This window comes from Hetaerina americana, unplaced genomic scaffold, assembly GCF_022747635.1.
Source record: "Hetaerina americana unplaced genomic scaffold, ioHetAmer1.1.p SCAF_7, whole genome shotgun sequence".
In the NCBI taxonomy this organism is placed as follows: domain Eukaryota; kingdom Metazoa; phylum Arthropoda; class Insecta; order Odonata; family Calopterygidae; genus Hetaerina; species Hetaerina americana.
The window spans coordinates 19,070,023-19,083,675 of NW_027287316.1; the positions used below are offsets into that span (position 1 = coordinate 19,070,023).

Below are 13,653 nucleotides of genomic sequence, written 5' to 3' on the forward strand. Positions count from 1 at the left end.
AATATGTTTTATATCCTAAAATTTTAATTAGATCATATGCATCTGATAAATTCCAAAGAAACTGCGGGAGATGCTGCAACAGTAACTTTTAATGGAGTCATCCGCTAATGTGCGTCCCAGTCAAGGCAAATGATTTTTACACTCTGAAATTGTTGCATTGAAATGCAAATTGTTGCATTGATATGCATCTGTATTTTTCAATATGACCTATGAAAACTATCTAAATGTACTTTTGACTTTCATACTACAGGCATAATATTTTTCATGAAATAACTGCATACATGGCTTTTGAATGGAAATTTTGGGATATCAATAAATTTCATTCTTTGATCCTGATAGGAACAGTAGAGTTAATGAAGATATTGTATGACTTATGGCCCTCAGATAAAAGATATATTTTCATTATTGATTCAATTCCTCATTCATACATCTTCAAATTATCACAGTTAAAAATATCAAAATATACAATGGTAGGTGACATAATCTTCAAACCTGGTTCATGAAGATATATAAATGAATACAAATATTTCCTGGTAGTAATATAATTTTCTATCATGAATATATATCCCATAAACATCCGACGTCATAGTAAATATTGGGAGAAAAAAATGCAAGTTATCAAATGAAGTAGTTTAAGGCATGATATGGTGAAATTGGAACATAATGACCAAATTAAAGCACTTATCCACTAGATAAACATTTACTATCAATCAGGCTACAATGTACCATGTGATCTTTGAAGATAATGTTGTGCATCAAAAGCAAGTAATACATTTTCAAATAGTGGAAAAATGACATTGTTTGGTCATTAAATGCAAGTTAGGCATGAATACCAGGGTTAATACCTTTTGCATTTTAAGAGGTATTTTTCAATTTTGTATCAACAAATATGTAGTTTGACTAACATGAATTAAGTATATATAGTATGCATATAGTGCATATACCAACCAATAAAATTGGCATTTTGATTAATAGAATGCATGAATATTATTTGTATTTGAGAAGATAAAACTACTATGGATTTTTGAATTAATGCAAATATAAGTGATGTGCAAAACCTTTTCTGTTTAAAGAATTTTGTTAAAAGAAACATTTTTAGTTCCAGATAAACCTATGGAGCTGAAAGTCGCAACAAAAATTGCTGGTAATCATCAATATTGGTGAATGGAAATAGTTTAATGGCTAAGAACTCTAAATACACATTATGCTGCATGAAAAATGTTGCATGAGCTAATTTCCTCGCAACAATTGACAAATTAAGAAAAATTGATGAAAGCAGAGAATAAGAATTAATGAATATTGCACTTAACAATATTCAGTTCTAAACACTTTTGTGCCAAGTAGTTTCCAATAATGACAGAATCAATCCCATAATTTATACAGTGATTCCATGCAAATTATCACCGTCTATCTTGCTATTCAACAAACACCACCACATACTTTTAGTAGGGGCAAAACATTCTCAAGTAGTGACACTAAATAATGAACAGCCAGAGTATTCACTCCATAATAATATTTTTTAAATCAACTCCTTGAACTTGCCTGCCCAAAGTTTCCCTGGCCCAGCAGTGTTTGCAAGCGGAGCTTAGATCTGGGGAACTCCCAGCTGCTTATCTCCTCAGTGGCCTCTTTCAATGGATTGTCAATGCCCTCTTGTTCCTCCCTTGCAGGGCCCTCCTCTGCTTCCAATACACCACCACCTGACCTGCCACCCTTCCCCCCTCCCTGTCGCCTGCGTCTCTCATGGTCCCACCCTAGGTGGGCCACCCTTGGCAGCCTGGTGATAGCACGGAACACGTCAGAACCTTGGCGTATTGTACCAGTTTCCTCTGCAGTCATCGTGTGAGGGATGTGGTCGCCCCTGGAACAGCTTTTCAGTGTCCTTCCGCCCATACAACTCACCTCTGATGAAGTCTCTGACTCGTAAAGATTCTGGAACCGGGGGAAAAGTTTATTTTGAATGTGTTGGTGTGCTATGAGCAATGGTCATATATTCTTAAGAATCTGAATTATATATGGGCTTGCTCATACACCCACTAATCTCTATGACTCACTTCCTGCCAATATTAAAACCAATCCACAACCCAACAACCACTCAAAAATAAATTAAGCCCACTCTTTTTACTAGTGGAGCCTTGTTACTGTTCTATGTCATCATACTTTGAATGAATTATAAATTGCACATTAAAATGAAGGTCAATTGTATTTAGAACTATTACACAAGCAGTATTATCACATTACAACAATAGAGAGTATCATTCTGTTGCATTAATGTATAAAATGTGGTGCAAAATACATATTATTTTTCAACTACTTCACCTCAAGGGAGAAAGTAATTTTATCAACTTTTCCTTTAAAACTTTTAGGTCAATTGTTTTTTCTTCAGCAGTCCCAGAGCCTTGAATAACATGGTTTATGTCATGGACTCCTTGAGCTGAGTCCCTCTTTTGCAACCCCTGCATTCATAAAATTCTATACATTAGAATCAGTGTTAGAATCAAACATTATTGTTTTCTACCATTTTCGTCTGTTTTAGAAGAGATATCTTATTGAATGGGTAAATTCAGGAATTCATGGAGCCTGAAGAGAAAATTAATGATATGTGATACTCTGCAAAGCTCTAGCCAGTTGGTTCATAAATAGAATTGCAAATATTCTCAGCTCAGATCACCTGTGAATCAAAATGGCAAACACAACAGGAAGAGCCTTTCAATTGCCAAATTATCTCATAAAATAATGAGTCCTGCAGCAGATATTTTTTGAAGTTTTCCTTAGTTGCTAGTGGGCTGCATATTTCTATTTAGTACCACTAAAAACCTCATGAATTGCACTATTATCTCCCTATTATGCGTAACTCACTAGTCATAATATTATGGAAGCACTGACATATTGATAATGCAACAAACACATCTAAATAACCAGAAGTTGAGCATTTGGTGACTTTAATTTTCTTCACCATTACAGCAGGCATATTTACATCACTCCTGAAAATACTTGTTGTAATGTAGAGCTGATGTAGAGCTACAGAATGCTCCACATGCACGAAAACTCAACAGCTTCCTCAGGATCAATAAATTACTGCAAAGGTCAATGATTCAAGAACTTAAATTTCATAAATGGCAAGAAACTATAGTCCCATACCTTTTTACGGTGGACTAGAAGACATCGGGCAGCAGATGCTATTGCTACAACACCTGGCACGATTGCCAGTGAGAGCAAAACGTAAGTTGCAGTTGGACCCATTCCCGCCTCAGCGAGCACCTCGGGTTCCTCATCCTGATCCGACTCGGCTTCCGAGGTGCCGTCGATGTTGTCCACGTACACGCTGACCAACCTCGGGAACTGCGATGGGTGCGACGGTGATGGTGAATCGGTCGTGAACACCTCCTGGGACACCGTCTCTTGCGACGTAGTGTCCGGAGATGGCGAGGTCGAAGGCACGAACGAGGTTGTGGAGGGCAAGGGTTTTATCGCCGGAGAGCTCTCCACGGAGACAGAGGTGACTACAGACAGCACTTCCCTGCCAGTGGTGGTCGTCGGTTGCGGCCGTGTGCTGGAGGGTGGCGGAGGAGGGGGGAGGGAGGCGGGGGGGTCTTGCGGGAGCGACGGGCGCCACTGCGAGGAGAAGTGCTGCTCGATCGGGATGTGCGGCTGGAAGTGGTGGTGAGGCTGCGTGGCGGGGATTGGAAGCGGACGCTGCCAACCCTTCTCCACGCCATTGGGGTGCGGCTTAGGGGGCTCGGGCGTGTGCGGCGGGCTCCTGGCGGGCGGGGGGGAGGGGGGAACCGCCCGATGGGTCGTGTTCGGGGGAGGCACGGCCACCCAGTCGCGGGAGTCGATTTCGACCTTTGCTGGCGGTTCTCTGGGCGGCGGAGGGCTCGGGACGGGCCCCGCGGTCGCCGTGGACGGCGTCTCGTGCAATGGCTTGTGGGTGGACGTAGTGGTGGACTTGTAAAGGGGGCTGAGGACGTGGGGCACTGGGGCGAGAAGCGAAGGGTGAACGTGCGCATGGCCAGATTGACCCGCTGGTGGGTGGCGACTTGAGTGCTCGACGGGAGGGCGATAAGGCTGTCTCGTCGCCGGAGGATGACTCAAAATGCGCGTGGGCCTCGTCGTGGTAGTCAGGTTGGATAGCAGTGATAGCAGAGGTGAGAGGGTTGTTGTGGTAGCTGTCGTGTTGTGGTTCGATGCTGGCCTGGTAGAACTTGCAACCGTGGGCTTTGCTGACGTTGTCGAGATGGCGGCATGCGTCGTGGAATCATGAATTTCGATAGGGGTTGTCCGCAGAGCATTGGGTGTAGGGTGAGAAACCTTTGGCGTAACCGTGGATGGAGCTTCAGAGGCCGGAGTGGCGCTGGGAACAACCTTTTCAGTTGTTGAAGTTGTGACGTTGCGTTGGTTCTCATCAATTTTTAGCGGTGCTGGAGGTTGTGTTACAGGTGGAGCCAATTTCCACTCCATTGCCTCGGCCTTTTTAGCTTCATTTGGGGGAGGAATGCTTCTCAGTTGACCCATTGCCAAATGCAGGGGTGCATCGTTCTGGATCACTTCACCATTTGCACTTACGGAGGGATTTCTACCGACTGAAACATGAATAAAACCAGTAACGTTGATTAATTAGCAATCCCAACTTTTAATAATGACGCTACATTAACATATACACAAATTATGCAAAAATGAAAATAATTTCAACTTTTCTATCAATCCATTTCATTCATAAATGCATGAAGCAAAACCGATATTTGCAAAACTAGGCATAAAACACAAAAAGATTCAATATCATTCAAGATGATCATAGATTAAATTGACAACTATGGTTGAGAAATTTATTTCGTAGCTCAACTTTTAATATTGCTGGAGAAAATTATTGTGAAGATACAATATCAACTCATCTCTTAGACATTAAATTATGAGCTTATGCTGTCATGAGGTGACCTTCATTTAATATCATTTTCCATACCTCACTACGACAGAGAATCGCGCTTCCAATGTACGTGTTAACAAAGTGCTTCCTTCACAGGCTTATATCGCCTGCTGTTAGGGCTCTTCCTCCGGTAGAATTACTTCATGGTTTATTTTGGAATGGAATTTTAATTTATTTTTAAAATTTCTGAATATATGATATCACTACCATATGGAGACGTGAAAGAAATAATGAGGTCTCAAGAAAAGTTGAAAGACCTTTAGAGGGGAATGCCTCTCTACCTCTTCACTTCATCCATTAGGTCATTTAAATTGCTGCTCTGTCGTTACCATCCTACTTCGAATATACATCAGTTTGAACAAGGGATGGTAACTGTTATTTATTTCAATTTCGAATTGATGGGAAAATGAGGGAACTCATTGCTAATATTACATTATAAAAAATCAACCAATTTTATAATTTTCACCGGTTGTTTGAATTGTCAAAGATGCACGACCAAATGACATTATTTTATTAAAAAATGTATCAAGTTTGAAAGGTGTCGTTAAAGTTTCATTCCGGGTTCTCCAGAACACTCCACAAGTAGACATTTACATTTGTACATGACTACTATATTAAATTTTTAAGGACAATTTAATTTATTCCAATGGATTATTCATTGCGATATTTTTTATTTCATTCAGTTTAGTAACAATCTTGAAACTAAGGTGGCAACATAATTTTATGATAGATCATATTTTGGTTATATCATGAAAATTATACATGCTTACGCGTCTTCAAATAAAGCAATTGGCATGGCTATCCCAAAGTAATCATGCCTTACCATTACAGGGGCTTTGGATGGAAATTAATACCTACCAATTCGGTCACTCACTCAAGATAAACTCACCATTTGGAGCAATTGCTTCATAATCATTGTTCTTCTTCCTCCTCCTGGACACAAGCACCAGTCTTCTCTTAGGGTGTTGAGGTAACCCCTCCTCCTCTTCTCCAGTATCTTTATCGGCTTCCTCCACCTCTTCCTCCTCCTTATCAACGCCTTCCTCTCCCTCCTCTTTAGTATCGTCCTTAATATTTTCCCATTCGGCCCCCGCCTCCGTGACCCCGTCCGGTGACCTCATCCCCTCCTCCAGACTCTCGGCCTTCTCCCCCCTCTTCTTCGCTGCATCCTCCCTGGGTTCTTCCTGGTTCCTCCTGGGTCCTTCTTCTGTATCCCCTACCGCATTCTTCTTCGCCTCTTTCACTTCATCCTCCACTCTGTCGACATCCTCCTCCACCGAAGACTCCTCCTCCCTCGCCTCCACTTTCAACCCTCTCGAAGATCCCCCCGGAGCATTACCGATATGCCCACCCACCCTCCTCCCCTCTAGCCTCCCGCTCCCCCCACGATCCCTTACTCCCCCCGTGGCCAGTACCCCCTCGCCCACTCCCTCCCCCTCTCTCCTCTTCCCCTCCTCCTTGACGATCCCGCCCCTCTCCTCCTTCCGGGGACCCGTCGCGTTGCCCCCCAGGGCCAGCTTCTTCCGCCGCACGTTGTTCACCATCATCTGCAGCAAGATGGCTGCCTTCAGCTTGGACGCCTGCCGCGTCGAGGGGGACTGATCGTTCCGGGACTGCGTGGCTCCGGTCCCTGGCGCCGGGCCCTCCGGCACTCCCCCACCAACGCCGCCGCGGTGGCCGTTCATCTCATTCCCGCTGACGCTCTCCTCGTCCGCCTCCTCCTCGACTAGGGCGTTGGTGCTGGCGCCCGGGAACGCCGTGGTGGTCCGCGGGGCGGAGGTCGTCGCTGGGGAAGGCCGCTGGCGGCTTTTCACGCGGGACGGGCCACTTCCCACGACGGACGGGAGCTGCGGAGAGGGAGAAGAAAAACGTGAGCGTTCGTCAAATGTGCCCCGTGGAAACTTTTCCAAAAGCGGGAGCCCAAAAACAAAGATCCCGTTAAGGTGGTGGAGGGAGGTCGGGGGTGGGGGGAGGGGAAGAAAGAAGGAACGCGAACCCGAGAACTCTTCCAAGTCTCTGTGCTCCCCGCTCTTGAGCAAATATCAGATTTCAACAGACGCGAGCGGATTATGCGAAACACCCAAAAATGCTGCCGGCAGCAGTTTTCAGACGGACGATAAGGACAAGTTGCTCCTCCCTTCCTCGAGAGGCCCTTTGTGAAAACTGAAAATTTTCGCGACATCGGTCAAACTGTGGAATGCCTTGGAGGAGTTCACAGTTTGTGCACGTGTAGATACGAGGGAGCCGTGCAGCGGGTAAGCAGGCAAAACCCTCGGGAAGATCTTGATCGTCCGCGATAAAACGTGACAAATCTGGCCCTAACTAAGTCCTATTGCTAAACCAAGCATCTATGTACGTTCTGTGATTAATGAAACATTCGAATGCATATCAATCAATCACAGCGGTCTGCCGATCAAGACAGATATTGGATCGACCCCGGAAATATGGAGAGATATACTTCTAAGACACGCCTAACACCATACTAACGACAGTAACATCTTGCACCACAATAAACTATTCTTAAACTCTGTATACTTTCTGCCTCCCTTCATTTCATCGAACATCCCATTCTCTTCCTCCACCCACATTATCCATTATTCTCCCCAATATCTCCGTCTCCAACATTCTGTCGCCACTATATGTGCCCCCGATAGAACTTTCCAGCCTTCTCCGAATTCCACCTAACACCTTCTCTTCCCTTATGAGAAAAAAGGCTCAGAGATACTTGTATACCGCACCACAGATGATATAAAACTGAAGGAAGATCCTCTACTCTTAGTTTGTCTTACAGACGGTACTGATATAAAATCGGCCCATCCCACGATAACAAAAGGAGACGAAATTTGAGCATACGAGATGTTAATTGGCTTCGGTATTGCAGCCAGGTAGAAATTTTCCTAAATCGAATAGCTTAACTAGAATTATTTAGCGCCCTTCAGTGAAATATATGTTTGTTCGTACTTGTTTTCACTATTGAGGCTTTGGGCGTTGGAGGCTTAGATGAGATCAAAATGAGCTAAAACTACCTCGAAGAAAATTCCTCAAAATATCGCCTCCTGAACTAAACAGTCAACAAAATTATTTTCAGACCGACGAATAACTCTTGGTGAGAGCACTTGGGCAACAATCACCAACGAAGGTTAGGATTCACTTAAAACGGACCTTAAATGGAGAAACTCGACTCATACTTCGTTGACAAATTTAGTAAAGGGAATGATACTTAAATGCAGCTTTGGGCACATCCACCGGATAGCAACGAATGGCTGACTGGGATACTACGAGTCTAAAAGGCCTAGGAAGAGGAGGGAATGTAGGGGCAGTGGTCCACCAAGACATTTTGTAAGCTTTGAGGGTGGTTGAGGAAAGTGAGATTTTGAATAATCTTAACATTACCCTTTTACCCAGCTAAATTCTTTCCGTTCTTCGATAGAACTTCATTATTATTCGTTGCATGTTCTTTATTAACATTAATTATTTCATGACACAGTAGAGAGGCAGTAAAAGCGGTAAACGCTAAGGAGAGGAAATAGATAATCAAGATTCAGTACAGGAAGAAAATTGTCAAAATATGAATACTGCTGGAAGCGCTTGATTGCTCGGTAGCTTCGAATGTTTAGAAATGAGATTTAAGAGGGTAAATAAGGGCTTGTGATGTGAGCGTTTAGTTAAGGATTGAGATATTTAATAAATCATAGAAGAAGGAAAATGAATGTTATCTATAGATTGGGAAAGAAAAGGGAGGAAAATATAAGAGAGAATACTTGTGGTTTCTAACCGAATATATTCTGCAGAAGAGTGAATTGAGAATTGAAAGGCAATTCTATAGCACTTTCAAAGATGGCTTTCTCTCAGACGATATAATTACTGACGACGAATAACACCATCCCTTGCATTAGGGTCTATCTCCAAACAACCTATATAAGAAGATCACTTTTCTAGGTCTGGGGAAAAGAGGGTGGAAAAAGTGGAAAATAGAAATAGGCAGCGAAAGGGCGCGATGCAACAAAAGAATTATGATCATAAAATAAACAGAGCGAATGATGAGCGGGTAAAGAAAGGCGCCTATGGAGGACACTGGAGGAAGTTGACGCAAGCTAAAAATAAAACATGACTGCTGCAATACAATGTCAAACCTGCCTATCCATGACAATAATGATTGCAGTACTGAGGCCATTTTACTGAAGGAATAATGATAGGTGCGAGAAGAGGGACTAGGCATTCTAGGTCACGCTAATGGGAGTATTCATTACTCCAAGCCGAAGAAGGAAATAATCATTGAGGAGAAGGCTAATCACGGAACTCAATAGTCGTTCGTACATGGTGTGAAGGGGCATACCTTAATGCGCACTAATGCTCTCAAAACTGATGCAGTCATGCATATTATTCAGAGCCCGGCAGCCAGAGATGCAAGATACTAGTATACCGTTACTTCCACTTAATATATCTTCTAAATCGCTCGCCTAAATAACTCAAACGAATCCTTACGGCGATAAGTTACAATACAACAAAGTTGAAAAGCTTATTCCTTTAAGATGGGAAGGACTGGGATACTCATCGGTTTAATGCATGTGAAAAATTAGAAGATAGACCCCTAATAATTAAGATTTTTTAAAGATGCGAATTGATTTTAGGAACTGTTCGGCGCGCACATTATCTTTTCGGCCTAGTCCCTCAATAAAATTTAGCTGAGAAGACAGTTTGATCTAATGCATAATTAATTATAGGGCTTTATCTGCCTATTTTACGACTTTCGCCATTGGTCAGCCAATAGAAGACAATTTAAAATGAAATTCAAACTGAATGGTGTTTTGATCTTTTAAAATGCTAGACATGTAATGATCGCTGAAAACTAAAATTTTTCCTGAAGGATTTATGAGTAGATTATGAAGGAATTCAAACAGCATCTGATCGATTAAATGTCGTTCTTCACAACCTAATAGTGTCCCGTCAACAAACGCCGTCCCCTCTTATTCATCGATTCCATTCGCCTTCGATTCAATCCTTCGATATTTTCCTTTATTCGCCCGCTGCTGCTTCTTCAAATGTTCTTTACGGCCTTCTCTCTCTCTTCCCCCACCCCGGCTTACTTTTTCTATTCTTCTCAAAAAAATAATATTCAAAAAAATAAATTTATGGAATTAAGTTTCTCAATATTACAATGATATCCTAATTGGGAAAACAGAAGTTACGGAATTTCTGGATTTTAACCCAATTCACTAGGGTGAAAGGCTTCCGTATTTCAACCAGTTTCTCAACGCGGTCCACAATTCTTATCGATATAAGCTCTCGAGCGCTTGTTTTTTTGGTCGTGAATTAATCTCCCCTCGCACATTTATCCATACTCTAACCCATTAAAAGCATCTTTGTAGATGTATTACATCGGATGTGTACTGAACATGTAAAATAAAAACAAAATAATAACAATATGCTTAAATAAAAGAGAATAGCTGTCTTCCGTGAAAGATGTTTGAAGGCTAGGGTAACACTCCTGGAGTTAACCTATGCTGAGCGTGTCAAATGAGCCTCACTCCAGGATATGATTCACACTAGATGATGGGAGTGGTAAGACTACGATTACTAATGAAAAATTGTTATCAGCGTGGACATAGTATCGATCTCAGCAACAGCGTAATATCTTCAGGCCTGAAGATGTTACGCTGAAGACCTGAAGATTTTACGCTGCAACAAAACCTCGGCCGCATCAAAACTATTTTAAGTGGAAAAGCCAAGATCCTTTTTTCATCATGAAAATTTCCACATGTTACGCCTGAAACTGTGTTACCTATCACATAAAGTTTCGTGCACTGTAGCATTTTAGTGTACAATAGCACTGAATTAATGTAAATAATTAGGAAATGCATAATACTTTAAGACGCTCCAGTGTCACGAAACCATTCGTAAAATATTCGCTTACTCATGCAGAAAACGGTCGAAACATTAGTTTTCCCAATTAAAATGGAATTTAACATCGGCTTCGACTCCTGAATTATAAGGTTCGCAGTTTCAGGTTTGCTGTGGCGGAAGGAACAAAAATTGGAGAACTTAAAATTATGGACACTTCCACTTAATAAAAAGCCTTGCTACGACGCGTGTTTCGTCTCACTGAGTAATCATCTCATGGACGATGGCTCAATGAGCGGAAATATGATAAGGAACTTCAATGTTACTCTTGATGGAAGTGATTATCTACAGTGAAACTGCGTCCTACTGAGAACACGGGACCGTGGACTATTGCCCGAAATAGACGTTAATGGTTACATCGGTGACATCTACTAAATGTACCTATTACAAATATTTTTTCCTTTCTTTCTTTTTCAAGCACACACTAATCATACTTATGCATAAGTGACGGATCATCGTGAATAATAAAAAATAATTCTGGGACTAATTAATTCGGTTTCGAAATCGCTGTGAATGCCGAATCAAATTATACATTTTTTATGACTGCACATTGCTGTCGACGGGAATATGGGAAGAGAAATGGAAGGGAGGAGGAGTCACTGAGGGCGAAATGTCGTGCATGGGCAATAGAACAATGGATCTAAAGTCCTTGGTGTGTGATAGTTCAACCTCTACTCTTTCATTAGGCATAAAGATCTGCCATTTGTACCCAGTAAAGCTTTCTGCAGCAGCGATATCGTTTCAATCGTGACATAATACCCATAGACTTCGTAATTTCCGACCAGCTCTCCCCAGTTTGCTCTCAGTGGTCGAGATCTTGTTATAATAAGAGTCATGGGCTCGTCATGAATGAATATGGCTGCATGAGCAACCACAATTCCCACACGCACCTTCATCCCGAACTGCAGGAACGGGAGGATGTCGCCGGAGGGCAGTTCAGGGTCGAGAGGGCTGAAGTGGTCGTAGAGCGACTGTGACATGGTGTGCTGCTGGGAGGAGTGCACCTGGGGCCTCGCCCACTGCTGGCCGCCCCTCGCCGCGTACTCCCCTGCGTCCGTGTGTCTCCGCCTCCCCCGTCCCGTCGATTCCCCCGTCCCCCCTCGGCGCCGGGCCTCACCCTGGTTCGACGACCCCCCACCTCCGCTGCCGGCCACCGCCGCCTTCCGTCGCGCCGCCTCGCGAGGAGAGATGGTCGACGAGGGTGCCGGGGGCGGGCCGGCGGCGGTAGTGGCCGAGGCGGCGGTGGGTGAGGCGGGGAGGGAGGCCTCGGACCCATCCGCCGCCCCGGCGACATCCTCCGCCTCGCCGCCCTCCCTCTCACTCAACTCCACCGGCAGATCCACTACCGCGCTCCCTGCAAATGGAAGAAAAACACAAGACAAGTGAGCTTTTCGGACGAAAACAGTGCCGAAGAGTTTTTGGATGAGAATCGCACAAAGTTAATACAAACAATATTATTATTCAAGGACATCAAAAATGGAACTACCCAGTTTGAACTGGAGAAGTTTACCCAAAAGGCTATGCAATGGGAGAAGAATCAGGGCTACTGCAGGGTTATAGATAGCAAAAATTCCACCAGCCACCCTCAGCGTCTAGCTTTCGTGCTGCATCCTGGAGTTTGTTGGTTTATGGTATATGCGTTTGCATGAGTGTTGTATGAAGGAATTTTTGCATGAGTGAGTACGCCGCTGTGGGTGTAGTTTTTCATGCAGTTGATTTTGCATGTGGTATTGTTCCTATTTACGGGTGGTGACCTAACACCCCCCGCCACACTCCCTTGCGGTGGCTTGCGGGGTATTATGTAGATGAAAATTAATCATCCTGAGCGAAGACGCCACTATAGATTGCTTCCCCGGATAACTTCTTCTCAGTTATAACTGATTGGTACTATTTTTTGTCGAAGGTACGTATTCGTACAAAATATAAGCAAGGATAAGACATACAGGAATCCGCAAAAATATTTTCTGTTTTTTCGGAAAAAATACCGTCTGCCAACGTAAAACGATGCCACGGCGCTACCGGGCTACGTTCATGCAGAAAGTATTGGTGTTCGTAATACTCTTGATGTGCGAAGAACGCTCTACACACTCTTAGGTAGAGCGTTCAACTATTGACCTTAGGGACCCGGGGTCAAATCGAAGCGATACCTTTGAATGCCACAGCTGAAACCCAAGCAATGCGATTTTTCCGGAGGCACCGCAACTCTGTGGGAAACCACAGGCAGTCTAGGGAAAGGATCTGGTTAAACTTGCCTTAAATGCGAGAATTTCACATATCGCATGGCTTCGTGCGGAGCGTGCTTGCTATACCATGACTAATGCGAAATCAACCTTCGAATCGGTTGTAAATCAAATTCTTTTCGGAGTGAATCCTACATAGGTATTAGTACTTCATAGCTAGTGCTGAAAGAGATGAGGCATCTCGTCATTCTCGAAATGTCTTTACGTAGTCAAATAGATTTTAACTTGGAGTTAAACAATTATCACTGAGATAATAACATGGGAGCGACATAGTTTGGTCTGAATGGCACGTATACATGTTTGGCCTCCAGTTTCAATGCATTGATAAACAAATTTTAAAGAAAGCGAGCGGAAAATGTTTTACAAAAAGCACAAACACGATATCTACACAGCGCACACTTACGTAAGCATATCGAAGAATGTATTTCAATACACAAAAGATACCTTATCATGAAAAAAACTCAATTCCCTACGTGATATAATGCAATTTGTGCTTGGACAATACACTAAGCACTAGGCTTTCACCAACCAAACATCGCTGGTAGCACAGCTGTTATTTGTGCGTGTTTAATATGACTGATTATGAGT

At 43.2% G+C, this 13,653-nt stretch overlaps 1 protein-coding gene across 1 annotated transcript in view; it reads right to left on the reverse strand.

Annotated features, from left to right (window-relative positions):
• The window catches only part of LOC139696560 (uncharacterized), a 183,742-nt gene that overhangs the window by 10,300 nt on the left and 159,789 nt on the right, over nucleotides 1-13,653 (reverse strand). Inside the window, exons 2-5 of the mRNA XM_071595364.1 lie at nucleotides 11,716-12,179; nucleotides 5,814-6,771; nucleotides 3,142-4,583; nucleotides 1,543-1,932 (exon numbers count right to left, since the gene is read on the reverse strand). Of these exons, the coding sequence (XP_071451465.1) occupies nucleotides 1,543-1,932; nucleotides 3,142-4,583; nucleotides 5,814-6,771; nucleotides 11,716-12,179 (3,254 nt within the window). The remainder of the gene's footprint in view (nucleotides 1-1,542; nucleotides 1,933-3,141; nucleotides 4,584-5,813; nucleotides 6,772-11,715; nucleotides 12,180-13,653) is intronic.